This window comes from Gorilla gorilla, chromosome 11, assembly GCF_029281585.2.
Source record: "Gorilla gorilla gorilla isolate KB3781 chromosome 11, NHGRI_mGorGor1-v2.1_pri, whole genome shotgun sequence".
NCBI lineage: Eukaryota > Metazoa > Chordata > Mammalia > Primates > Hominidae > Gorilla > Gorilla gorilla.
Genome location: NC_073235.2, coordinates 64,620,935 through 64,648,575, shown reverse-complemented (window position 1 = coordinate 64,648,575; position 27,641 = coordinate 64,620,935). Strand labels below are relative to the sequence as shown.

Sequence of the window (27,641 nt, the reverse complement as noted above, 5' to 3'; positions counted from 1 at the left end):
GATGAAAAGATGAGTAAGTCGTAGTCCTGGCCCTCTTGTGGGGGAAACAGACAACAAAATAAGCAATGGCTCAGCAATGTTCCAAGTGTTAAGAGAGATGCAACTCGCTGTGGAGTACAGGGGGACAAGAGTGGATAATTATGGCTGTGGGAGCTAAGGGAGGATTCCAAAATAAGTTAGCATTTGAGATTGGTGAAGATAGCTGAGGAACGGAGCATTCCAGGCAGAGTGAAAACCACATTGCCCAGGACCTGAGTTAAAGAGCATGGTGCACACAGGGAGACTGAGCTGGCCAGGGATGCCTGAAACTTCAAAAGTCTAAAGTATCTTGAGGAAAGTATAGAAAATGAGTCTGAATAAGCAAGTATACAGATAATAGTCTTTTAGGCCACCTAAAGGAGAGGGATTTGTGCATGCCTGTGACACCTTTCTCTTCATTCTTCTGTGCCTCTATGATTGTTACACGTTTTTTTTTCTTTTTTCTTTTTTGAGACAGAATTGCTCTCTGTTGCCCAGGCTGGAGTGCAGTGGTACGATCTCGGCTCACTGCAACCTCTGCCTCCCAGGTTCAAGCGATTCTCCCGCCTCAGCCTCCCGAGTAGCTGGGATTACAGGCACATCCCACCACGCCTGGCTAATATTCCTTTTTTTGTTTTTGAGACAAGATTTTGTCATGTTGCCCCGGCTGGTCTCAAACCCCTAGGCTCAAGCAATTCACTCACCTCAGCCCCCCAAAATGCTGGGATTACAGGCATGAGCTACCGCACCCGGCCTCCATTTATTATTTAAGTATTGGTGTTTTTCTGGGTCTGGATCTCGCCCTGACCCTCATTAGTCTTCCTTTCCTTGGGCAAACCCTTGTGGTGTCAAAGATGATGATGACTTCCAGATCCCTGGCACCAGCACACACCTCTCTTCTGTGCTCCATGTTTCAAATGCCTGCTGATCATCTCTCCCACATGTCTCACATGGACCTCAAACTTAACTTACGCCTAAGGTAAACTTGTTAAAGCCTATTTTAAAACAAGTCTTAATCTTCATTAAGGCTTCTCCACACACTTATTCACCCAAATTAGAAATCTGAGAGCTGTTTTCAACCTCCTTCTGTTCCTGTTCCTGACTTCAACATTCCATTGATTAGGAAGTTCTGTCAATTCTACCTTTAAACATCAAAGTCTGTTCTCATCATCCCTACTGACACTGCCTTAGTTTGAGTTTCTCCATTTGCAATTTAAGCCAGAAATTCTCAAACTGTAGCTTGCACAAACATCACCTGGAGAGCTTGTTAAGACACCAGAGATTCTGAGTCTGTGCTTCTGGGGTGGGGCCCGAGAGTGCATATCCAACAAGACCTCAGGTAATGCTGATGTTTGGGTCCATGGACCACAGGTTTCGCACTTCAATTTATTCTAATTGCTTCTTACCTGTCCTCCTGCTTTGGCCTCACAAGCTCCAATGTGGTTAATGAAGTTATCATTCCAAAACAATTTTTACTGTGTGGCTTTTCTGCTTATGTATTTTATAGGACTCTGCATTGCCTGCAACACAAAGCCCAGATACCTTTCCTGGCATGCAAGGCCTTTGGCAGTCTGACTCCAGCTTAGTTTTCCAATCTCATCTCTTGCCACTTCTCCCTGTACCTTAAGTAATTTAAATTATGGCCGGGAGTGGTGGCTCATGCCTGTAATCCCAGTACTTTGTGAGACCGAGGCAGGCAGATCACGAGGTCAGGAGTTCGAGACCAGCCTGACCAACATGATGAAACCCCGTCTCTACTAAAAATACAAAACTTAGCCAGGCATGGTGGCATGTGCCTGTAAACCCAGCTACTCAGGAAGCTGAGGCAGGAGAATTGCTTGAACCCGGGAGGTAGAGGTTGCAGTAAGCTGAGATTGCGCCATTGTACTCCAGCCTGGGCAACAGAGTGAGACTCCATCTCAAAAAAAATATATAGATACATGATAGATAGGTAGATAGATAGATAGATAGATAGATAGATAGATAGATAGATAGATCCGTGCTTCCTTGTTCCCATGTTTTGTACATGCTATTTCTCGCATCTGCAATGTCCATTCTCTTCTTCCATTCCCCACCTTTTCCTCACTCCCAAATGGATAACTCACACTTGCTCTTTAAGATTCAACTTAGATATTATTTTCTTTGTGCTCCAGTAGCTCTTTGTATTTCTCTTATAGGAATTACCATGTTGTGTCTTGTCTGTCTGTTAGTTTCTCCCAAAAGAATGTAAGTTCATCAAAGGAATGGACTGTGTCTCATTTTAGCTTTGTTTCTGAGCCCAAAGCTAGAATTGTGTTTGTTTAGCACAATGCTTGGCCACATCAACCATCTATGATGTTGTTTAAACTGACTTTAATCCTATAAATCAATGTCTCCCCTCAAATGTGTCCCACTAGTACCAGGAGATTTTTCAGGAAAATGTCCTATAGTCTAATAATTTGGCAAATCACAAATTCTATGTAATAGTGTATATAGGCTCTAGAAAGACTAGCAAAAAAAAAAAAAAAATCTGTCAAGTTTTGTTTAACACAGTATTACCAAAAAGTATTTGATTCCACAATTCCTTATTCCTCCACCATCCCAGAATACATATTGACAATGTTTTCTATGGACATCAATTTTTAAAGTGCTCTTGAAGTCAATAGGGCAAGGTATTGGTGTCTTAGAAAGATAATCTTGGCTGCAAAGTGGAGGATAATCTGAGATGTGGGGAGAGGATGGGCCAAGGGGCTAGGAGAGTAGTAATACCAGGGACAGATATCAAAGGCCTGAATTAGTCAGTGAAGTAGCAGTTGGAAGAGGTCATATCTGTGTGTGCTCTTATACAATATAATAAGCAGGGACCTGTGGGAAATTGGAGATGGAAAAGAGAAGGACATTGAAAATTACCATGAGGGTTACTTAGCTCTTATTGTGTTTTGTATTAGGGAAGAATGTATGTGTTTCCATGAAGTATTAGACAGTATAGGAGTTTGGGAAATACATCACACCCAACAAAATTTTTTGGAGTCAATTGGTCAATAAGCTCCAAATCCCACATTACTCTCCATTATCGAGTTCAAGAAATGGGGAATAAACCCTTTTATCTTCCCCTTTCATTTTCTGGCTCACATAAAACAAAGCCCACTAGCCCTGGTTTTACTCCCTTGATAAATATTCACTATGTGCCCACCACAGTGCCTAAGAAGTATCAGCTTATGGCAGTGGTTGTTAACCGGGCGATTTTGCTCCTTGGGACATTTGACAACGTCTGGAGGCATTTTTAATTGTCACGCTGGGGGAGTGCTACTGGCATCTAGTGGGTAGAGGCCAGGGATGCTGTTAAACATCCTGTAATACATAGGAAAGCCCCCTATAACAAAGAATTATCCATCCCAAACTGTCAATAGTGTCAGAGTTGCAAAACCCTGATATGCAATGAAAACTCAACACAATTATTCTGACAATTGAAAAACAGCGAGGGTTTTGCTTAAATTATTAGAATAACAGCCTCATTTCTGGGCTTCGCTTTGTTAATATAGGCCTAGCCAGGTGGTGTTGAATAAGCATTAGTTCATGATTTAATCTTAGTTCCTTTCTCTCCCAGTGACTAATTATAAGTAATTTGAATTGCTATGTGTGATCAACGATGTAAAAGTAGGACAAATGCACCTCTAATGAGACTATATTAGACTCTGAACTTACAGTTTCCCCAAAAGAGGTTGCCCTAAGTATAGGGATACAGTGGAAGGGGCATGGGTTGCTGAGTCAAGTGTCCTGAGTTTGAGTCCCAGCTCTGCTGCTTACTGACTCCATAGCCACTATAAGTTTACTCTGAGCCTCAGTTTCCTCATTGTGAAATGCAGCAATAATTTCCTCACCAAGACACCGTGAGGATTACACAAAGTAATAGCAAAGTCATATACTCAACAAATATTTATTCTATTCCTATTGTGTGTCAGGCCATATTTTCAGTGCTGGGCTACATTCATTGACAGGACAGGCAAAAATATCTACCTTTATGGAGTTGGGAATGGTTGGAGAGAAAGACAATAAACAAGATAAATAAGTAAAATACAGAGAGTGTTAAATGATGTTAAGTGCTATGGAAAAAGACAAAACAAGAAAGAGGAATGGTGCAAGTTGGTACAATTTGAAATCAGAACGGCAAAGAAGGCTCATTTGAGGTGACATTTGACTTTGAAGAGGACAGGAAGTGAGGCATGCCAGTGTCTATGGAAAGAGCATTCCAGGCAGAAGGTCACAGCATTTGCAAACGTCCTGAGGCCAGATCATGCTTGGAGAGTTCAAAGAACATCAAGAGAGCCAGTGAGCAAGAGGAAGAGAAAGGAAAGGGAGAAGTGAGGTGGGAGAATGGAGACAGATTGTGTGAGACCATAAAGGCCATTGCAATAACCCTGACCACATAAATGTTAGCTAGTTATTATTATTGCCTATAGGTAAAATGTTCCAGTGTGCATTATGCCTCAAATAAGAGTGTTTCGTAAACCCTCCTTCAAAATCCTGTGCCCTTCTAAGAATGTTTTTAAAGATATCCCTCATTTAAACAAAATGGCAAGGCGTCTAAGTGCAAAGGACAAAATTCCAGAATTCTCATGGCCAATCTGCTCTGTGGGTTCTTTTCTTGCAACAGCCACCCACTCTGCCTGGGAGCCCCACTCATGGAGGGGGGGCAGGAAAAAGTCAACTCGGGTTTTCTTTTTTCCCCCTCTTCATTTCTACAATAGGAATAGCTTTTCCAAGCTGCCCGGGAATTTAAAGTACACCTTCTTTTGTTGTGCTGCTGATATAGTCGCTTTTGCTCTTACAAATTCCCAGAGAAAATTTATATTCATTCTGAAAGCAGGAAAGTTTTATTTAAATACAACACTATCACCCAATGACTGAATAGATACAGATTAATAATTCCTAAGATTTTCAACAGAAATATTCAAAAACCTTTTCATGATATACAAAGGCTTTTATTTTAATGTCAAGTCTCACTTTATTTCCTTCTCTGGGGCATAGGAAAGGAGAAGCTGGACCCAGTATTTTTACTTGCAGTAAACACACTTTGCCAATAAAACCATAAATGATAATAATTTTTTTCTAAAGGTCTCTGGCTTACTCTGCTCTCATTTGAACTTGAAATTCAGAAGGAAGGAAAGCCTTCCCATTTCAGCAGGAGTTGCTGCAAACCTGCTAATCAAAATAAGTCATTTTTTAAAATTATAAGTGAAAGTTTAAACCAGACAGAGAATTTTCACTTGCAATAAGGATTTTCAAACCCAAATGTATCTTCTGTTTTTAAAATATACTTTTTCCCTATTAAAACATGGTTTAGTTCTCCTCCAAGTATAATAAAAAAAGGCCATGGTACAATCCGAGCCCCCTCTTTTATTCTGTGTTTTTTAGCTAAAGGTCTTCAATAAAATTCCCCAGAGCTAAAAACATAAAACTGTAAATTAGTTTGAGAATTCTTCATTTAACTGTTAGATTCAGCAAGATTGTTTAGCTGATTCTCCCATTCCATGCATTTCGTGAATTAAAAATAGACCTCTGCCACTGACCTATTACCAGCACCATGTCTGTCTACCTCTCTCTCTCTCTCTCTTTCTCACACTGTCACTCATTCTCCCTGTCTAAAGAATGACTTTCTCTGGTAAAGATGATATGATCTATCCTGATCTGAGGGAAGTGATTCCCAGAAATCTGTGGTCATAAGGTCCTAAAAACATGGTATGGCTTTAGCTGGAGAGTCACACTGTCCCCTTATGATTTTTAGGGACGTTCTTGCATCAGGGCAAGAATAAACACAGAGAATCACTTCCTAATCTAGTGCACACATTTTTTTTTGGTCCATGTCCCAGACAACTGCTTAGTCCACATTCCCAGGAGAAGCACCTCTCTCACAGCATGTTTGTACAGACCAAATTTGCTTCTCACGAGGCAATGCAACCTTATTTGGATGCCCTGTTCATTTCTTCATATTTAAGAAAAGGTTCAAATTTCCATGTGACATGGGCAGAGATCTCTTTCTCTTAACAGGATCCCACTTCTGAATCACCTCTTGATTCCTTGGAGAAGAAAATCTATGAGAGCTAAACCTACTCCTGACTCTGCAAATTGCATCCTGTTTTGTATTTATTTCCTTTTCCTTAAATTTGCAGGAAGAAATATAAGGTTTTTAAAGACACCAATGACTTTTCCTCCTTTGAGCTGCTATGTCAGAAATCCTTAGAACATGTACCACTACATCATACACAAACTATGGCCATGTCTTAAATTATCCAAAAAGTTCTTATGGCCTTCCTTTGGTATTCTGTTGTGAAAATAAATAAATTAATACAAAGATACATGTTCTGCCTCACAGAACTTTTGCAAACTGCGAGGATGTATCTTACATTTAAATTTTGGTAGTTTTTTTTCTGTGCATCTCTTTCAAGTCATCTCTTTCAAGTAAAATCTTGTTTTTGTTCCAGCATGGTCCTAGTTGGAAAGATATAGAGAAAAAAAGGAGATTTTTTTTTTTTTTTTTTTTTTTTGCAAAAGAAAATTGAAATTCTATCTATCTCTTAAACTGCTCCTACCATGTTTTAAGAGGGTCTGTTCTGATCAGCACACCAAGTATTTCTAATGAATTAGGGATGAAATTACCATTATGTCTGGTCATTTATCTGAAGCTTGCTGCCTAGGATGCAAGATAGACATGTAATCCACCCTTAGCCATATTCTCCAGCTCCCTTCAGTCCGGATTGTGAGTAGAGTTGCTATAAACATATGGAGGAAAGCTTATGAAAGTAAATCTGAGTCTGACTCATAACAATGTCTCTACAGTCCTATGGAGGATACGTTTCATCACTGGCCCTTGCATCTGGAACTGGTCTTTTCAAATGTGGGATAGCAGTGGCTCCAGTCTCCAGCTGGGAATATTACGGTACGGAAACATTCATGAATGTTACTGTGAAAGCATTTAACACGTAATTACTCTATATCTGATGTTGCTAGAAAAATGGATTATGCAGTAAAATTCACCCCAGCATCACTGGAGAAAATATAATTTATAAACAAAGTTGTTTATGTCATTTATTATAAACATGTTGTAACAATCAATGAAATCTCAAGAGTGAGGAAAGGCTCTTCCATAATCCACTATATCTTATTTTCTCCCAGAAACCTTGAGCCCCTGCCGAACCAAATCTTTAAAATCAGAGCTAACTCTGTTTTTGCAGGCACACAGCTACAGCATAATTGGCTTTTAAGCACATCTTCTGCGCGGTCAGGCCAGAGGCCAAGCAGTTCACCTCCATGCCACAGTTAGCAATTGCCAGTTCCATTGCTCCAGAAATCAAAGAAACAAAAACTTTGTTGGAGAAATACTCCTGTTTGTGCCTATTTTTATCATTACATCAATGCAGGATGATTACTTGGAAGGAACTCTAATAATTATACAAAATAACTCTAATAATTTAACAAAAATTAGCTTCATCAGATTCTCTCCTCTATATTGGGGCAGAAATAAAACAATTGTGACTTGTAGGGGATCTTGATTAAGAAAAAAAGTGTGTGCATCTACGTACGTGTGTAGGGGAAATAGATTTGAGGGACATATTTTCATCCCAGATGAAATAAGACACCAGTAAAAGTCCTAAAGATGGCTGGATTTGTGATTTTCTTTAAAATATATTGAGACCATTCTACAGGTCATTCCTACTTCAACATTCTTCCCTAGGAGGGTAGAAGTGAAAAATATTAAGAATAGTCATAGAAAGAAAATGTTTAGATGCTCCTGTTTCCATAATCTCTTCCTTCATACTTCTCTAGCTCTATTGAGGCTAATTGCAGAGATGACACATATTCTTTGAGGCCAACCATTATAGCAAAGTAAAGCAAGAATTTACCTCAAGAGCTCAAGATGGGAAAATTGAGAAACAGTTATTAAACTAGAAGGTCTTGTTGGTTAATGAAATGACATTCATCACATGCAAACAATGCATATTCTCATATATTTTATAGCGTCTGTCTACACAGAGAGATTCATGGGTCTCCCAACAAAGGACGATAATCTTGAGCACTATAAAGTAAGTGTTTCCATTTTATTTAGGTTGATAATTAATTTCTAATATGCTAAATAACTTAAAAGCAGTAGTTCAGAATTTACAGTTTTAATTCTGGGCCCCCAAGCAAATATCATCTTTTGTTAATTGCGAAACACATCACTAGAAAGGGTTTTACTCCTTTTGGATTCTGTTCTTTCTTTTCCCATCCTCCCTTCCCTAACCTCTCTTTCCCAATCTTCCTCCCCACCCCCAACCCCTACACAGCTTGAGCGGGCATCATTTATGCCTAAGGTCTCACTCATATGTAACATATGACACATAAACTTTCAGTTTTTCAAACTAAGAATCAGATGGAAGTAATGCAAATGATGATGAAAATGTGTTGCTCTGACTCTTAAATATTTATCAAGCAAAGCAATACATAATTTCAGTATTGGTGCTAAGTCCATTGCACAATGATTTAGCTAGTTTTCTATTAGAACTTGCAGCAACTAAAATGTTAATTTTTTTCTCTTTTCCAGAATTCAACTGTGATGGCAAGAGCAGAATATTTCAGAAATGTAGACTATCTTCTCATCCACGGAACAGCAGATGGTGAGGTTTAAGCAAGACTCTTACACATAAAAATACTGAGCCAGCATCACTTTGTTTAAGAAACATTAAGCATCCTCCTATGCCTATGCTCAGGGTCAGTACCTAAGAGTCAGGGACATTTCCATATCTGAGTGTGATTACTCACTGCTGACAATGTCAAATGCATGACTAGATAATTGTTGGTGTTCATTTCCAGGCAGTACATTGTCACTCTATGCTTTCTGGTATTTAGCAGCACTTTAACTCTCTCTCTCTTTGTTGCAGATAATGTGCACTTTCAAAACTCAGCACAGATTGCTAAAGCTCTGGTTAATGCACAAGTGGATTTCCAGGCAATGGTACATAATTTTGTTTTACTCATGTGCATGGCCTTAGACCCTCAAGCTAAAAGGAGGGGTTCATATTTTTATTTTTTTTTAACTTTTAAAGTAAAATCTGACAAAGAGGCTGCAGGATAGAGTAGACAGAACATTAGCAAATGAATCTTGGATCTTTCTTTAACTACTGAAGGACCCGAGGCAAACCAGATCACCTCTCGTGTTCCCAGTTGAGTCATGTAAAATAAAGGAGTTCACAAGATTAAATGATCTTCTGGTTCAAACATCCAGTAGTTCTGAAATCCTATGGGAATAAGTGCGATTATATGCTTAGAGTCCCTGCAAAACCTGAGCATCCTTAAACAGCTAGAAGATTCTGTTTGTTCAGTAAGAAGCAGTTGCAGAATGTCATCACAAACCTCCAAGGCTCCCTGAAATCATATGGCTCCATTTGGGGTTAGAGAACTTTTCACCTATGTATTCTCATCCCCTGGCATACACCTGGCTTCTCACAGATGCTCAGCTTCTTACTGAGTGAATGAATGAATTAGCTAAATGTAAAATCCGGGTTGCTTGAGGAATGAGAAATGGAACCAGAAAAGAAAATAAAGTGAAAGCCAAAGTTGGGGGCGGGGCGGCATTCTTGGTAGCTACCTTTTCCTCTCACAAATGCTCCCTCAATTGCTTAAGTTGAACAAGAACCGCCATCTTTTGAACATTTGTTTCTAAAAAATGTACTGCCTGGGAAAGAAATGGGGGAGGGGGTATAAGAAGAAGTTGGTTAAGGGGTACAAAAGACAGAAAAAAATAAGTTCTAGTATTCGAAAGTACAGTAGGGAAATTATGGTCAATGATAATTGATTGTATAATTCAAAATAGCTGGAAGAGAAGAATTATAATTTTCCCAACATAAAAGGAAATTTGTTTGAGGTGATGGGTATTTCAGTTATCTTGATTTGATCATTACACATTGTATTCAGCTATCAAAATATCACTGTACCCCCAAAAGATATACAACTATTATATATCAAATTTTTAAAAATATACAAAGAGGTGAGCTTTTTCTGACCTTTTTTATTGTAATCCCCAAAGTAAATTCAACTTAGTAAATATATATTATTACATCGTGACCACTGCTACCTTTATTCGGTGAAAGCAATAATCTTAGTGGCATCTCTCCAAGAGTGAAGTTTAAAGTTAAAATACTATCTTTCACTTTTGTAAAATGCTATTTTTAACTCCTATAAAGGGTATTTATGGCTATATATGAATACATTATATTGTGGATTTTCTGCAGCAGAGAGGAATTAGATTCACAGGCTGAAAGCCTCATGGAATTTTTGAGCTACAAGGAATCTTAGGGAAAATCAACTCCAACCCCTTTGTTTTTCAAATGAAGAAACCAGACTCCAAAGAAGCAAAATTAACAGACCCAATGCATCACTTCTGGCAACTCTGATTCCTGATCCTGATCTTCCAGGATGCTGGATGATGCGAGATCTCAGCCACTGAGATCTAAAATATGTTTAAAGCATGTGAAACAGTAGTGGAGGTTAACGAAAGCTCTTCCTGCTGTAAATATTTACATGTAAGCTATTTTACTTATTTGAGTGTTCTTAGGTACAATTTCCCCATAATAGAAAGATTATCAGGTCCTGAGAGCACAAAAAAGTCCAAGCTAAATGCATTTGATGACTGCAGGAATAAAACAAGCTTCTTTCTTTGTGTTTCAGTGGTACTCTGACCAGAACCACGGCTTATCCGGCCTGTCCACGAACCACTTATACACCCACATGACCCACTTCCTAAAGCAGTGTTTCTCTTTGTCAGACTAAAAATGATGCAGATGCAAGCCTGTATCAGAATCTGAAAACTTTGTATAAACCCCTCAGACAGTTTGCTTGTTTTATTTTTTATGTTGTAAAATGCTAGTATAAACAAACAAATTAATGTTGTTCTAAAGGCTGTTAAAAAAAGATGAGGACTCAGAAGTTCAAGCTAAATATTGTTTACATTTTCTGGTACTCTGTGAAAGAAGAGAAAAGGGAGTCATGCATTTTGCTTTGGACACAGTGTTTTATCACCTGTTCATTTGAAGAAAAATAATAAAGTCAGAAGTTCAAGTGCTATTGTGTTGTCTGTATTCATTGATTTCAGGTTCCAGGTTTTATCACAGAAAGAGGTGTTTGTGCAAAGCAAGTGCATGAATAACATTAGGGTGGTCATGGAGGGGGAAGAATCTAGAAGTGGTTTTGGATTTCTGTCATGAGAACTCCAAATACTGGAACCAACAGCTCAGAGTAGGCAAAAGCATTGTTCAGAAAATGCAAGTGAATCACGTTTGAGATGTTTGCACTCTATGCTGTCCCTCCAAGAAATGTTTATTACATTTCTCCCAGAAGATTTCTTCAACATTGCCAAAAGCATTTGATAAAGATAAAGTCAGACTTTTGAATTCAGACTCCTTTTAAAAAAATGCTTCTAATTTGGAAGTGTTCCTATTTTGAATCCATTTTTAGAATTAGTAATGGTAACTGCTTTCAGATTGCTAACCCATAACCAAATCAAACCAAACAAAACTAAATAAGTAAATAAAATGACATCAATAGCTAGAGAGGAAAATTTTATATCTATGAGGTTTTTCTGGGGTCTTAGTTCTACATTATAAAGTTCATATTGAAAAAAATAGCTGTAATGCCTACAATCCTAAAGCAATGCATTGCCAGTTACTACCACCTTCAGTTAGAAACTACTGGTGACCTGCCATCTCTGTGATTGCCTCAGAATTAAAAGATCCATACCAGGTCACCAGAAGATATTTACTGAATGAATGTTGGAAGTATCCACCACACTGCTGTCTAAGGGACTTTTCATTGTGTAATCCCCAGCACTGGATTGCCCTGGGTAATTTCTCCCCATCCCTAGCTTGATACCTTCTTTCCAGTTGCAGGTTGAATCCCCTCATGCGTTATACCCAGAAGAACCAATCCTGGCCTGGAACATTACAGCAGGAAGACCACAAAGAGCACAAATGCAGTCTTCTCTAGAGTTTTCTGACTTTTTCCAATCCAGCATTGTTTCCACTTCAGCTTTCTGAAACCATTGCCCCTAACTCAGGCCACATAGCTCCACCTCACACATCAGGAAGGGAGGTTCTGTGGTGGTCAGGAATTCTGGACAACACCTTCCCAGATTCAGGACTGGCCACAGCCCCTCTTTTCTTCCTCCATGCAATGGCTGTTGCCCTGAGGACCAGAGTAAGCTACCACCTTCTCTCTCTGTTCTGTACACAGCAGCCTCTGAAGCAAGCCCAAGAGATTTTCTCATAGTTTTCTCATCATGCACTCTCTCCATCTAGGGAGAGAAAAATAACCAGTCATTTTCTAATACTCTATCTAGGGATACCACAGGGTCATTACAAACAGAAAGAACAAAAATCTTATTTCTCCAACTTATTTTCTGCCTTTGTGACATTTGCAAAACTGGATTCTAATATTGATCTGCAGTAAGTTGTCTCCAGCCTCAGGCCTTTGCTCCCACTGCCACAGAGGGAACTGCTGAGACAAAACTAATAGTGTCATTTTCCCACTTAGAACCCTTCGATGATTCTCCGTTGCCTAAAAAATAATATTCAAAATCAGCATGACAGAGAGAGCCCTTGACGATCCATCCCCATGCATATTTTCCAAACCCTTTTCCTGACACCAGCTTCTATAAACCCTTAGATTAAAATTAGATAAAATTACAGTTCAGCTCTTCAGTCCTACTTGCCACATTTCTCTGCTCAGTAGCCACATAGTTAGTCAGCACCATATTGGACAATGTCGATGTAGAACATTTTCATCATCACAGAAAGTGCTGCTGAACACACTAGTGCTACCTTAGAGAAAATCTTCCTAATGCTGCCCTAGAGAAATCTTCACCACCCTTGTCTTGGAATGTGGCATATCACAGAAACTCACCAATTGTTGAATTAATGAATACCTTTGTGTTCATGGAAGATTCAGGTTTTCTACATTACTGTTGATGAAGCCTTCCCTGACCCCCTCAGGTAGAATTTCCCAGGTCTTCCTCAAAACTCTAAATATGTTTTCAGTTATTTATTCATTCATTCATTCAACAAACATTTACTGAGTCTGATTGTATATCAAACACTGTGCAAGACTTTGAGGATGTAGTAAGAGCAAGGCAGCAACTTGCGTGGCAGTTTTTTAAGTGTTCACCTTTCATAAAGCTTTATTAGATTCTTATTTTGTCTAGAAAGATAAAAGGTACATGAAGTACAAAAGGGAGAGATTTTAAGTAGAAAATGCCAAGCTAAAAGAAAGATTTAAAAATATCTTCCCTTTTCTATCTGTAGGAAGCTGGAGTATAATAATAATTATCATTTACCACATTTTATTCTTGGATATGAGACATGGAAAAGGGGGTATCCCAATAGCCTAATTAAAGCTGCAAAGTATAATTATCCTTCACACATGACAAACAAGATTTTCATTCATTCATTCACTCATTCAGTGACTGCAATTGCAAGCCACTATTTTAGGTACTGTAGGTAAGACCTCCCCTCAAAAAAAGTCTAGTGTAAGAGGGAAGCCATAAAACAATTAATTTCTAAACATTATTTCAAATTTTAGTCCCACACGGCTGGCCTGAGAGCTATTTTTAAAGGTTTCAAAATTCTAGATGACCATCAAATATTTCTTAGAGTAAATAAGAAAAAAAGCAGCAAGAAAATGAGTATTTGGTTAAATTTAACACAAATAAGAGAACTTTTATTGGAGTTTTGAAGTTTTTTTAAAAAACCTACCCTTATTTATAAAATACATTATTTATTTCCTTAAGAAAACATTTATTGAATACCTATGCTGTGCAGAGTAGTATTCTGGGTACTGCAGGGGTTACAAAGATGAATATATATGACAATTTCTCCATTTCTAGACTGTATCAGTAAAGGCGACTTAACGAATCTGATTTTCCCAACATTTGAGCATTTTTCAGAAACTGACAGATCTTTATGCAAATGTTGTTGCCAAGCTGTTTGTAATGGTGAAATTATACTTTGACAGTAACTCTTTAAAATATATTAAACCCAGCTAAGGTTTTTTTGGAAATGTTGCCAATTAAGTGACTTTAATGAGCTTCTTGATGGTAATGTAATTAAAATTCAGATGTTCTAATTGTAAAAAAAAAATAGTTCTGGGAAAGTTAACAGTAAAATAAGCAAATGTAAAATGAATTGGGGCTAATTTAAATGGTGATAATGTGGTCTTCTGAGAAGATTCTACCAAAACAATGCTTTCAATTATGCTGTTTGTAAAGAAGAAAGAAGGCACCTAACAGAGATTTTGAATTTATCCAATAAAGCAGATATTTTGAGTTTATCCAATAAGACAGATTGAAAAATTCTGAACACAGTAAATCATTCTCAGTCTGTGAAGGGGAACTGCTAAAACACTTCCTTGGCATTATGGACAGGTACTTTGGCAATTCGAAGTGGAATAATTTTTAATTCAGGAAGAAATAAGTGCTTAGACCTTACCAAGCTATTCATGGGGAAAACGATCTGGCTTCTAGCATAAGCCTCTAATGACCACCTGCTCAGATTACTGGCATGCAATACTAACATGCTGGTCATAAACACTTCTTTTGACACACAGGTAACATCTTTGGCAAGCTAGAACAGTCTGATTTTATTCCATTGGTTTCTAATTAATACTCCATTTTTACTTACTTAAAACATTGTATTGATGTATATATTTTAACAGATACTCGTTGGTATAGCATTCCATCTTTTGCTCTGTGGTTATAGAGAATCAGTATTGTGTGAACAAGAGAGAGGTACAATCAAGGTAAGGTCATGCCACAATGGCTTGACAACTCATCTTCCCTCTTTCATATTTACTATTTGCTGACAAGCAAAGATAGGAACATCTTTGTTAGTCACTCATTTTTAGGACCAGGAACTTTTGTCACTGCTACAGAAGGTGAATTTTTGAAATAAGTGTCATAATGAAAGAGTAGAATATTAAGAAGTGACTTGTATGTTAAAAAAAACTACTACCCATTTGCAAAATTAGGCTTGTTATTGAAACATCCTTTTAGATATCTATGAAAACAACAGAACATTTTAGATATGTGATAAAATTTCCTTATACCCCACTGGTACTACACTAAATTTCCAAATTTGAGAAATGATCATTAAAAAGTGAAGATGCTTTAATATATAAAATGCTTTGTACATACACAGGAAACAATGCTACTCTCTAATTTCCTTCAGAAGATTAAAGCAATACTTTGCAATGTTATAAATTTCTTTCTTTCAAATGATATACAACATAGCTCACTTGTCAATCTTGTAAACAGAACATGTTCACTACAGCTCATTTTAGGGGCAGTACTGTAGTGGGTAAAGGAATGGAGGTTAAAGTGAAACTATCTGGTTTGAATCCCAGTTCAGTAATATATAAGCTATGCAACTTTGATAAATTTTCATAAGTTATCTCTGTTTCAGTTTCCTTATATGTGAAATTGAGACAATAACAGTTCTTACCCCATGGAATTGATTGTTGTTTTAAAGTAGTTATCACTTGTAGAGCAGTGTCTGACACATAGTTAGTCTTTTGTAGCTGTTTGTTAGATGCATAAAATGAACTACTTTTTAATGGTTTTTTCAATAAACTAATTCTCAAGAAATTAATAGCCTCAGTCGGAAGCCAATAGTTTCTTTCCCATACCATGGAATGTAGTATAAGTGTCCTTGATCATTTATACATGAGTCTTTATTTCTAAAACAAGGTGGCCTTTTAGGAATAACCAATATTGAAGTCGTGCATATCCAAGGAAGTTCATCTTCCTTGGTACTTATCTTAAATGAGTTGTTCATCCTTGTGTCTCACTCAACACCTGTCTAAGGAGTCTAATATTTGATAGCAGTGATTGAAACAACTTTGAGAAAGACAAACTGCCAGGGCAATGTGTAGTTGAAGGACATGGGCAGTAAATTTACCCATCTTCCTGTGAAGCCTGCAAAGCACCACAGTGGCTGTCCTCTCTGGCCCTGTCTCCACCACTCTCTCATCACCTATCAAACTACAGCCACCCTGGTCTCATCTGTGGATTTTGTGTAGGCCAAACTTATTTCTGTGCCAGGGTCTGGAACATCTTTTCTCAGCTTTTCACTTGGCTGTCTCCTCATTTGGTTTCAGCTCAGGTGTCATTGCCTCAGAGGGAATTTCCCTGATCATTGGATTTCACATTGCTTCTGCCACAGCCAGAGACTTCCAACCACATTATTTAATCTTGTTTCCTTGATAGCACTTAGAAGCATCAGAAATTCTTTGATTTACGTTTGTGTTAGTTGTTCCCTATTTCTCCCGTTCAAGTACAAGCTCCCTCTGAGCAGAGAGCTTGTCTATTTTTTTTCACCTCTCTGCCTCCAGGATCTAGACAGTACCTAGAATAACGTAGGAGGACCTCAATCAATATTTGCTGAATGTATCCTCACATTCTGTGGATGAGAGAGCCCATGGAACTGGAATCCTGGTGTGTAATCTGGCAGTGGGTACAGATCATGCCCTTTCTGAAACTTAGTATATAATAGGAACTTGCCGTTGTCCTCCTCAAAGCAAAGAGAAAGAAAAATCCCTGAGCAGCAGGTGTCCCGGTCAGGAGAATAAGGTTCGGGAGGACATGAATTTTAGCCAGAGATCTAAAAGAAGTTTGTCTTTGAAACAAAAATAATTTGGATTAGGAAATGGAAACACAGCCTACTTCACTGTCCTAACTTAGATACTTGCTGCCTCTAGATGAATCACCACCGGGACACTGCAGGCTGAGGAAGTTTGGCACAAATGTTCAGGCTGGAAAATGACAAATAAATATCTGGAATGTGATTGATTACTCTAGCAGCTTTTATTTTAAAAACAACACTAGTTTTTAAAAATATATTTTGCTTAATAAGTATGTTTCAAGTACTAGTGGTTTCTTTTACATTATAAAACAAGGATACTCATGCTTATTCTGTTTCTGTCTCCTGATCAAATTATATGTTCAAACCCTGAAAGTTTGGTTGGTTGGTTTGGTTGGTTCTTTTAAATTCAGATTGTATTGTAAACTTGGAGTTATGAAAAATAAATCAGTGAAATATCTCTTGTAAAGGCTGTGCATTTTAGATCATATTTTTTAGTTGATCATTCAACATGGGTGAACTGAACTTCCTAGTATCCCATTGATGCAACTGAATGTAGTCCTGTGCACCTGCAAAGTTGCCAAACAGATTCAAGAGAACTGAGTTCTAATTCTTGTAATTCGGGCAAGCACCTTCTCTTCCTGAGATTCAATTACTCCCTGCATGCCACAGGTACTGGGCTAGATCCATGGCTTTCAAATCACATTTTGCAAGCCCTAAGAATTCTTCTGTGTCCCTTTAGGGCATAGTGCAAAGCAATTCCTGATCCTTAAATCATCTTCCACAATTGGAGGCCTGTAGGTTAAACAATAGGAGTCAATCCTGTGTTTTCATTTACTATTTTCTCCCCTGGATCTCACTATCTGCTGGGATTACAGTGGTTTCTCTCAATATGGAGGTCTCATGGATCTCTTTTGAGGCCAGATTTATGGGGTTGGTGTGGGAAATATTTGGTTGGATGGCAACCATAGATCCCTTAGAAACACTGAGGTTGAAGTGTTGTCTCTAACTACTTAGGCAGTAAAAGTGAGGGCAGGGACCCATCATGGCACCTTGTTTGATGGTCATATGATAAAAGTTTTTTATTTTATTTTATTTTATTGAGACAGAGTTTCGCTGTCATCACCCAGGCTGGAGTGCAATGGCATGATCTCGGCTCACTGCAACCTCCGCCTCCCAGGTTCAATCGATTCTCCTGCCTCAGCCTCCCAAGTAGCTGGGATTACGGGTACCCACCACCACGCCCAGCTAATTTTTGTATTTTTAGTAGAGACAGGGTTTCACCATGTTGGCCAGGCTGGTCTCGAACTCTTGACCTCAAGTGATCCACCTGCCTCGGCCTCCAAAGTGCTGGGATTACAGGAGTGAGTCACCATGCCTGGAAATAACGTTTTCAAAGGGATTGCCATCACCATCACCATCCAACATCTTATTTCATAAAACGTATTTTATATGAGTTAAATTGATAGCTGAAGATCTTGTATTGGATATATGTAACAGGAGTCTTGGAGTAGAGTTCCCAATCTGAAGAACCACTGAGTCCAGGCAGGTGATCAGAATGAATGAAGCAAACCAAGAAATGGGTCAAGGAGATTCCTGGTAAAATAAGGCTGGGACTCTAATGAGCTGGTGACTGCACTAAAGGGATAACAACTACTGGCTCAAACTGCTGCCACTGGAAATATGGTGTTGCCAGACATTGTGATTTTTGTCAAGAGAAACCGGAAAACTGGATTTTTAAATGGAAATTCCCTCTCAATTTTGAACCCTTGACCACTAATTTATGAGTAAAGGAAACTCATCTGGATGCCAGATTTGGGCTGGGGGTATCAATTTCTATTTTAAGGAATAATTTGATTGCTTTCTTTTGGATGTGAATTGTATACCAGGTGCTCCGTATATATTCTTCCATTTAATTTTTGAAACTCTGTAAATTAGAAATTAAAATATATGTATTTCTGACTAGGAAAATGAGGTTTAAGTTACAGTACTCACCCAAGATTCCATATATCCAGGTCAATTCAATTACTCCCTGTATGCCAACTGAATTGGCATACAGTTTCTGTACCACAGTGGCAGTGCCTCTTCTCAGGTATTCTAGAAGAAATATGTGGAATGCCTTTTCAGATAGGTTTGTTACCTATTAATGTCATTAATCAAATAATGAATATATAATGGAGTATAAGTAAACACAACCCTAATAGCAGGCCCTTATAAGCCATTATTAGGATTTAAGTACACATAATGAAGTCGCCATTAAGTGACTGCTAAACAAACATTTGAAGATTGCTTTTGAAGCTGAAGTTTTGTGCCTCCCTCTGTAACTTAATAACTTCTACAGGGTCTACATCTTGTTTCTGGCCCCAGCAAAATTGTGTGTATGTCCAGACAAGCCAATCAATATGGAAATCCAGTTCATGACTGAACTCTAAATGGCGTTGGCTTTCCAGTCTTCCCATGGCCTCTCCTCCACTTGTTGCTGCTGCTTCTTGATGTCTTCTCACCCATGTCACCCCTGCACTGTGTCTTCCCACACTTGCTCTCCTGCCAGCTTCCACACCATGACCGTGGAACTACAGATGGGGCAGGGTGGTGGGGGACACTTGCAAGATATCACATAGGGATGGTCCCCAAATTGGCATCGAGTGTGTCATGCCAGCTGCACCCAGGCTGCCAAAGCAGAGGCTCCAGAAATAAGGAACAATGAGTGTGTAAACCTGAGGCTTTATTCCTTAGATTAAGTCTTTAGAAGAACAAAAAAGTACAATTTAGAAGATTACCGGTAAAATGTCTTTTATGGCCAGGCACAGTGGCTCATGCCTGTAATCCCAGCACTTTGGGAGGCCAAGGCAGGTGGATCACTTGAGATCAGGAGTTCAAGACCAGCCTGGCCAACATGGTGAAACCCCATCTCTACTAAAAAAAAAAAAAAAAAAACAAAAACTAGCCGGGCATGGTGGTGCGTGCCTGTAATCCCAGCTACTCGGGAGACTGAGGCAGGAGAATCACTTGAACCGGGGAGGTGGAGGTTGTAGTAAGCTGAGATCACGCCATTGCACTCCAGCCTGGGCCACAGAGCGAGACTCTGTCTCAAAAAACAAAAACAAAAATAAAAACAAAAACAAAAACCAAAACAAAGCCTTTTATGTCTCCCCCCCACCCATTTTTAGTTATTGGCTATCAATTTATGGTTTCAGAGAGTCACACACGTACCTCCAGGTTGCAAAAGCACTTCCAACATATCCGGAGTACTTTCACTATTTACTTTTTCAAGTTACAGTATCAGGAGTCATAAAATATTGTTGACATAATCTTCTTTGATGAAAAAGCCCTGCTCAGTGAAACCTGCTAGAGGAAATCCTACTATCAGTTTCTTGATGTACACTTAGAGCCTTCTGCATGTGTTTTTCTCTTAACAAAAATTAGGAATCTATCACTATCAAAGTATTAAAATTTTATAATTAACTTTATAAATAGCAACTCAATATTCAAATCATCCTTGTGTCATATTTTCCAGAAAGTAAGTAAAGTCATGGAAACTATGAGTGTAATTATTAAAATTTATAATTTATTAAAATGAATAATTTTTATCATTAAAATTTTATTCTTTTTTGATAAAGAACTTCATATACATTATATATATATTTGTATATATGTCTCATAGGTATATATACATACATATTTACATATATACAAATATAAACTTATTCGTAGGGTTCAGTATCCAGAATATATTAAAAACACATACAATTCAACAATAAGAAAACAGACAGCACAATTTCAAAATGGGCAAAGGATTTGAAGAGACATCTCTCCAAAGAAAACATACAAATGTCCAACAAGCACATGAAAAGATGCTCAGCATCCTTGGTCATGAGGATAATACCAATCAAAACCACAATGAGGTATAACTTTATGCCAACAAAAATGGCTATACAAATTCCAGAAAAAAACAAAAAATAAATATTGGCAAGAATGTGGAGAAACTGGAACTCTTGTGCATTGCAGGTGGGAAATGTAAAATGCTTCAGCCACTGTGGGAAACACTTTAGCAGCTCCTTAAAAAATTAAACATAGAATTACCATATAACTCAGCAGTTCCACTCCTACATATATATATATACTTAAAAGAATTGAAAAGAGGTACTCAAACAAATGCATGTACAAACATGTTCACAGCAGTATTATTCACCATAGTCAAAGAGCGGAAATAGCCCAAATGTCCGTCAATGGGTGAATGGATGAACAAATTGTAGTATATATATACAGCAGAATATTATTGCACCATGAAAGTAATGACGTCCTGACATGTACTACCACATGGATGAATCTCTAATGCATTGACCCAAAAAGCTATCGTATGATTCAATTTATGTGACATGTTCAGAACACATAAATCCATAGAGACAGAGTTCAAAGTAGTGGTTGCCACTGGATGTGGGGAGAGAGATGTGAGGAGAAACTTCTTATTGAATATGGGTTTTTATTCTGAAATTATGGAATTGTTTTGGTACCTAATAGAGGTGGTGGTTGCACACATAAATGTACTAAATGTCACTTAATTGTTCACTTTAAAAGGATTTATTTTATTATGTAAATGTCACCTCAATAATTTTTTAAAAACTGCTTTTAAAAATTTTATTGGTAATAATTTTCAGAATAAGTAACCCATAATAATTATTGCATTATTCCTAGATCGTAGGAATAATATGATATTCCTACTGATATATCTGATATAAGAGAATAGACTAGTCCAGGATATTAGGCTCTTAGGTGCTTTAGAAAAATCTATTTTGATCCATTGTTGTTGCCAATAAGAGGAATATTTTTATTCTCAATGAAAGAAAAAAATTAAAATTGAAGTTACACTTATTTTACCCAGTTGCCACTCACAGCACTATGTCTCTGTACAAAGCACAGAGGAAACCATAGGATTTACCCCACCCCCGACACTTATTCCAGATCTACATCTTACACCCCATGAGCACTCAAAACACTTAAACCTGTCATATAAGAAAATCCCTTTTCTGACCCCTACATTTTTATCTTTCAGTTTTCTGCTTAACTGCACTCAGCAGAGCAGCTCTTTCAAGGAGACTTTTTCCAACATCCAGCTTCATCTTGCCTCCTCATTGACGCTCCAATTCAGTCTAGAGGAAACAAAAAGCATAGTCTCTCCTCCTTGCCAAGACCTGCCCCACCACTGACCTCTCGATCTTATGCTCCTTTATTGTCCTCATTGAAATCTGTAGCTGTTGAAAAGGACGAAAAAGTCAATCGTGTGACATATCCAAAATTCGTGGATCTGATTCTTAAAAAACAGAATCTCCACTGTCGCTTTGGAAAGCAGTTGGCAGTTCCTCAAAAAGTTAAACATAGAGTTAGCATATAAGCCAGCGATTCTACTCCTAGGTATTTACCCAAGAGAATTAAAAACATAGTCCAGACAAAAATTTGTGCATGAATGTTCCCAGCAGCATTATTCATAATAGCCCCAAAGTGGAAACCACCCAGATGTCCATTACTGATAGATGGGTAAACTAGATGTGGTAAATAGCATACAATGGAATCATTTCAACCATAAAAAGAATGAAGTACTGATTCCTTCTACAACGTGGATGAACCTTGAGAAGATTATGCTAAATAAAAGACATTAGACAAAAAAGATTATATGTTGAGTGATTCCATTTATATAAAATACACAGAACAGGCAAATGTGTATACAGAGAAAGTAGATCAGTAGTCAAGAGCTCGGAAAGAGGGCAAGGGGGAGTGACTGCTGATGAGTATGGGGTTTCTTTTATGGGTGATGAAAAAGTTCTGAAATTAGATAATGGTAATGGTGACACAGCATTCTGAACATACTAAAAACTACTGAATCATACATTTTTTAAAAACTAAGCCCAAAAATACTTCCATCATCAACTGTTTAGCATTTAGATGTCTTGCTATCTTAGCTATCTGGAAGTTCTGAATAGATTTAGACAGCAGTCAAAGCTGATTTGAGGAGATTTTGCCAAGTCCTCCCAGGACTACTTTGCAAAGCCTTACTCTAGAAAGGTTACAAAGTAGTGGGGTCCTGTATTCGGACCCAGATATGGCTTTAAGCAACTTGGTTGCCTGTTCTAAGCCCCTGTCTTGTTATTTGTAAAATGAAGGCAAAAATATTAAACTCGTTATGTATTTTGAGTATTAGAGAATAATATACTCAGCTTTGCCTTTAGTACATATTCAGGAAATGGTAATTACTTCTATTCTTAGGCGGCTTGATCCTCATTTCTGAATTGTAAAAAATACTGGCTCTCATATTATTATTTTTAAATCTATTGCCTACAATTAAATCTGTATATGAATTCCAGGTGAGAAATCAAAAAAGTAATGAACTAATCAGTAGTTGAAGCTATGTGCTAACCAATGGAAGGAATGACTATTACACTTTACCCCGGGTGTTTGGTCAAATGTGTCTCTGAATTTATAATTTTTACTTGATTCTTTTCATCAATGTCAACTGTCTTCAACAATACATTTATTAGAACAAGTGTCCAGAAAAACATTAGAGGCAAATTGATGCTTAATAAATCAAATACATTTTTAAGATATTATTTGCATCACCTTTTTTTCCGCTATGAGTTTTGCCCATTATTTGTGGGGAAAGAATGCAAACAAACTGGGAGGCCGAGGCGGGCAGATCATGAGGTCAGGAGATCGAGACAATCCTTGCTAACACGATGAAACCCCGCCTCTACTAAAAATACAAAAAATTTAGCCTGGCTTGGTGGCTGGCGCCTGTAGTCCCAGCTACTCGGGAGGCTGAGGCAGGAGAATGGCGCGAACCCGGGAGGCGGAGCTTGCAGTGAGCCGAGATCACGCCACTGCACTCCAGCCTGGGCGACAGAACAAGACTCCGTCTCAAAAATAAATAAATAAATAAATAAATAAATAAATAAATAAATAAGCAAACAAAGGTGTAAACGCCATGATCTTCGACCTCTAGAGTTTTGTTGATAAGTATTTATGGAGGAGAATGCTGGCAATCATGGACTAGACATATAAGAAAAAAAGGGAGACTCTATCATTCTTCAGCCTTAGAAAGGACTTATGGTTAGTCGACTGTGCTTTATGAGGAGAAAAGAATTTTTATTAAGATGGAAGTGAAAAGTCAGTTTTTACATCTTCTGACAACATGGCAACAAAGAAATGATTTACCTTTCAGTAAGAGCCAGGACTAGAACGCAGATATGAAATACTTCTGGCCATAGAAATGTTTCTGACTGCAGAAATAAATTATTTTGGTCATTTATTGCAAAATGGAAATGTAGAAATTTATTCTCCAGGTTTGAAAAATAAAATAGCCAAACAATGAATTGTAATATATTAAATAAATCTCTGCTTTAAAATAGGGTAATAGCCCAGATGGCTTTATGAATTATCCTCCCTTCTATGGTTATATCATTTCAATTTCACCAGAAAACTGGGCATATCTTGATAATACATCTGATAAAATACAAATTGGCAATACTGAGTAAGTTTCAGGCAGGGGGCAAGTCTTACCACAAGGTATAATGAACAAGAAAAAGTATTTATAACTCAGGTTTGCATTCTCTGCATTTTCTTAGTATACAGACTCCAAATTTTAAATTTTCTAATGGCTGAAGTTACTTCCTTTTACAGAAGACTTTAAAAAATTGCAATGTTTTAATTGGTTCACATTAAAGACTCTTAGAAGCTTGAAGAAAAAAAGTCTTTCCAGATGAGCAAGAGGTTGGATAAATGTAATGACATATGGTTTGTTTTTTATAGCTACAATATGCGAAAAATAGTAGCATAACACATGTATTCAATGATATATATGTATTTATACATATAAATATATATTCTGCTTGTAAATTATGAGATAAGATTCTTTTGTACAAATATGATTTTGTTTTCTTTCTCTTTCTTGTTCCCTTTAGGAATAAAAATAACAACTGAAACTTAGAACAGTTTTAAACATCTCATTATACCAGGGATCTTGCAAAAGATAAAATCAACGAATGCAAAGCCATGATGCCACACAGTCCCCTGCACAGACTTGTGAGCGGGCTGTCTGCAGGGTCTCGGAGCCTCAGGGCAGGAAGACTGTCCGTTGATCTTATTACTGAATCTTCCCCCCTACCCCAGCAGGCTTCCTCAGAATCCTTCCAGATGGATGGGTCATGAACTGATTTTTAAATCTCTCTCAGGAAGGGTATTTCTCACATCCTCTGGCAAACTCAGAACTTCCCCTGGAAGTTCTTCTTTTATTACCGCTGGATCCCTGAGCCCATTAAGTCACTCACAGAGATGTGAAGGACATCTGATTATTACATTGTATGTATTCAATTTTTAACTTTTCAAATGCTCTTGTTAAGTGGCTCTTCAGAGTTAAAACTAATCAATAAAAACTTTTTCCTCAAATGCTATACATAATTTTTCTTTGATCTTTTGAAGGTTCGCACCTATTTTCAGAAGACCCTTGTTATGGACCCTTGGATGGTATCTTAATACGCTGTGCTCTTCCTAGGTTAGAGTATTAAATACTGTCCAAGAATAAAAAACAAACCTCAAGCATATCAGGAAAGCTTGACTGGTCACTACTGCAGTTTTATCAAACAGAGCTAGGCAAATCCTAGGGATGGGTATTGAATAACACTGAGAAGAAGGGAACAGTGATTTTGATTCCATTACCTCTGAGTGGTAGCTTCCTCTCTCTGCCTTCATTGCAGTTGTTTTTCCATTACCTTGGCCCGGCCTAGGCTACTGTTTTCCATCCAGGCTCTGTTGCCACCATGTGTCTATGAAGTTCACTTATTTTACTTAGCTAATCTTTACTCACTGAAAAGTCTAACTCTTTGGCTTCCAAAGTGATAAATGACCAATTAGTCCTAATGGCCCATCCCCATGATCATTCTATTATGGCTTTAACTTTTTAATATGGGAAATTTCAAACATAAATAAAGTAAGCAGAATCGCACGATGAACCCTGTTTATCCATCAGCCAGCTTCAACAATTATCAGTATTTTGCCATGGTTGTGTCATCTGTACCTCCACCCACAACTCAGACTTCTTTTTTTTTTTTTTGTAACTATTCTTTTTTCCCCTTTTAGGTAAAATTTACATAAATTAAAAATCACGAATCTTAGCTGTACTATTTTGATAATCGGATAAACCTGGTAACACATACCCTTATCATAATATAGAATATTTCCATCTCCCCAGAAAGTTCCCTCTTAGGCAATCCTCTCCCATCCTCTTCCAAGAAACAACCACAGTTCTGAGATTTTTAACTTCAATTTTGCCTGTTTTTGAACTTCTATAAATGGATTCATACAGTATATAGTTGTTCATGTCCATCTTCTTTTATGCAGCATAATGTCTGCAAAATTTTTCCACATTGCTGCCTGAGTCAGCTGTTGCTTAATTTTTGTTGCTGTATGAATTCCGTATCACAAATTGTTTATTCTTTCTCTTGTTGATGGATACTTCAGTTAGTTTTTAAGTATTGTAAATAAAGCTTATCTGAACACTTTTTTACAAGTCATTTTGTGGATATATGTTTTTATTTCTCTTGGATAAAATACCCAGGAGTGGATTGCTAGGTCAAAGGGTAATTGTACATTTAGCTCTAAAGTTTTACCTTTTTCCAAAGTAGTTGTACTGCCACTCCTTTTTAAATTACATTTTTTGGTTTGTTTTGAATGGGTAATTCTATCAAATGGTCAAACAATCCAAACCACATAGCAGGTATATAAAAGAAGTATTCTTTGCATCCTGTCCCTGTCCACATGCACCCCACTTATCCACACTGCCTCCTACAGGTAAGCACTTTCATCAGCTTCTTGTCTATTTTAATTTTTTGACGCAATTACGAAAAATAAACATGTATTTCTGCCCCTCTCCCTTCTAAAACAAAAGGTAGCCTACTACATACCCATTCTGCACTTTCTTGTTTTCAACTAACAACATATCTTGGAGTCTTTCCATATTGGTAAATAGACAGCGTCTTCGTTTTTTTTTTTCTAAACAGTGCTCTATTGCTGGCCCCTTGGATTAGTTCCCACCTGTTACTCTTCTACTCAACCTTGTACCTACATCATTACATATCTACATAGCAATATATGTGGGATAAATGTTCAGAATAGTGCTTTAGCCTCACTGGGCCAAGAACTATAGGTATTAGTCACTTCGATAAGTATTACCAAACCACCTTTCAAAGGAGTTAATATTTTGTACTCCCATCAGCAACGCCCGAGAGTTCTCCCTACCCATAGACTTCCCACCGCAGCGCACTGTGAACCTGGATCTTTGTCATTCTCAACTATTCCTAAGTATTCCGAGCAGCTACAGAAAATAAACACACAATAACCCCACAAAGCATGGTTTTGTGTAAATTTTTAAGAATTTTGAGGTGGTAAAAGCATTAAGGCAAGCATGAGGTCCTGCATGCAGCTTCATGCAGCTGCACAGGTTGTAAATCTGTGGAAATTGTCCTTAGGACTAAACATCATAAAGAAATCATATATGTCACTAGTCATAGACATACAGGGCTACCACTTTCCTTGCCTCACGCCTAAATCACTGAATAACTGTATTGATGGGAATAGGCCAAGTAGAGGCTCATGCCAGAACAGTGATAGGAAGAAGATCTGCAAGTCCAAATTGCACTTGAGTTCTGTCTTAATTTCTGACAATTCGGTGTCCATGAAGAAGCCTGACTTGCCCCTCCTAGAGAGGAGAGCAGGACACAATGCAGTGAGGTTCTTATTGCTTATACTTCCTCAGAATGCTTACCCTTATGGTACTGGGAGCCCCAAGAGTCAGTGTCAGTGGGCTGGAGATAAAGTCACAGGAAATTTTCTGAAACAACTTGGGATAGTCACTTTTAGAATAATGGAAGCAAGTAGAGTGGAGGGAAAGAAAAATGTTTGGTAGTTAAATATTGGGAGAGGATAATTACTAAAAGG

The 27,641-nt window shown here is 37.8% G+C and overlaps 1 protein-coding gene and 1 long non-coding RNA gene across 8 annotated transcripts in view; one reads left to right on the top strand and one right to left on the bottom strand.

Annotated features, from left to right (window-relative positions):
• FAP (fibroblast activation protein alpha) overlaps positions 1–11,097 on the top strand; it is a 75,311-nt gene extending 64,214 nt beyond the window's left edge. For 3 of the 7 annotated variants that reach the window (XM_063694936.1, XM_063694935.1, XM_004032707.4), the window contains 5 exons: positions 6,835–6,934; positions 8,014–8,078; positions 8,579–8,651; positions 8,916–8,989; positions 10,702–11,097. In XM_063694936.1, the coding sequence (XP_063551006.1) occupies positions 6,835–6,934; positions 8,014–8,078; positions 8,579–8,651; positions 8,916–8,989; positions 10,702–10,803 (414 nt within the window). In that variant the 3' untranslated portion in view covers positions 10,804–11,097. Of the gene's footprint in view, positions 1–6,834; positions 6,935–8,013; positions 8,079–8,578; positions 8,652–8,915; positions 9,236–10,701 lie in introns of those variants that run through there. The other 4 variants (XM_063694937.1, XM_055379102.2, XM_063694933.1 and 1 more) reach the window with 2 other exon arrangements.
• Positions 9,062–27,641, bottom strand: part of LOC109025945 (uncharacterized) — a 58,412-nt gene continuing 39,832 nt past the window's right edge. Inside the window, exons 2-4 of the long non-coding RNA XR_002004903.3 lie at positions 19,872–20,003; positions 18,654–18,755; positions 9,062–12,322 (exon numbers count right to left, since the gene is read on the bottom strand). This is a non-coding gene — a long non-coding RNA (uncharacterized lncRNA). The remainder of the gene's footprint in view (positions 12,323–18,653; positions 18,756–19,871; positions 20,004–27,641) is intronic.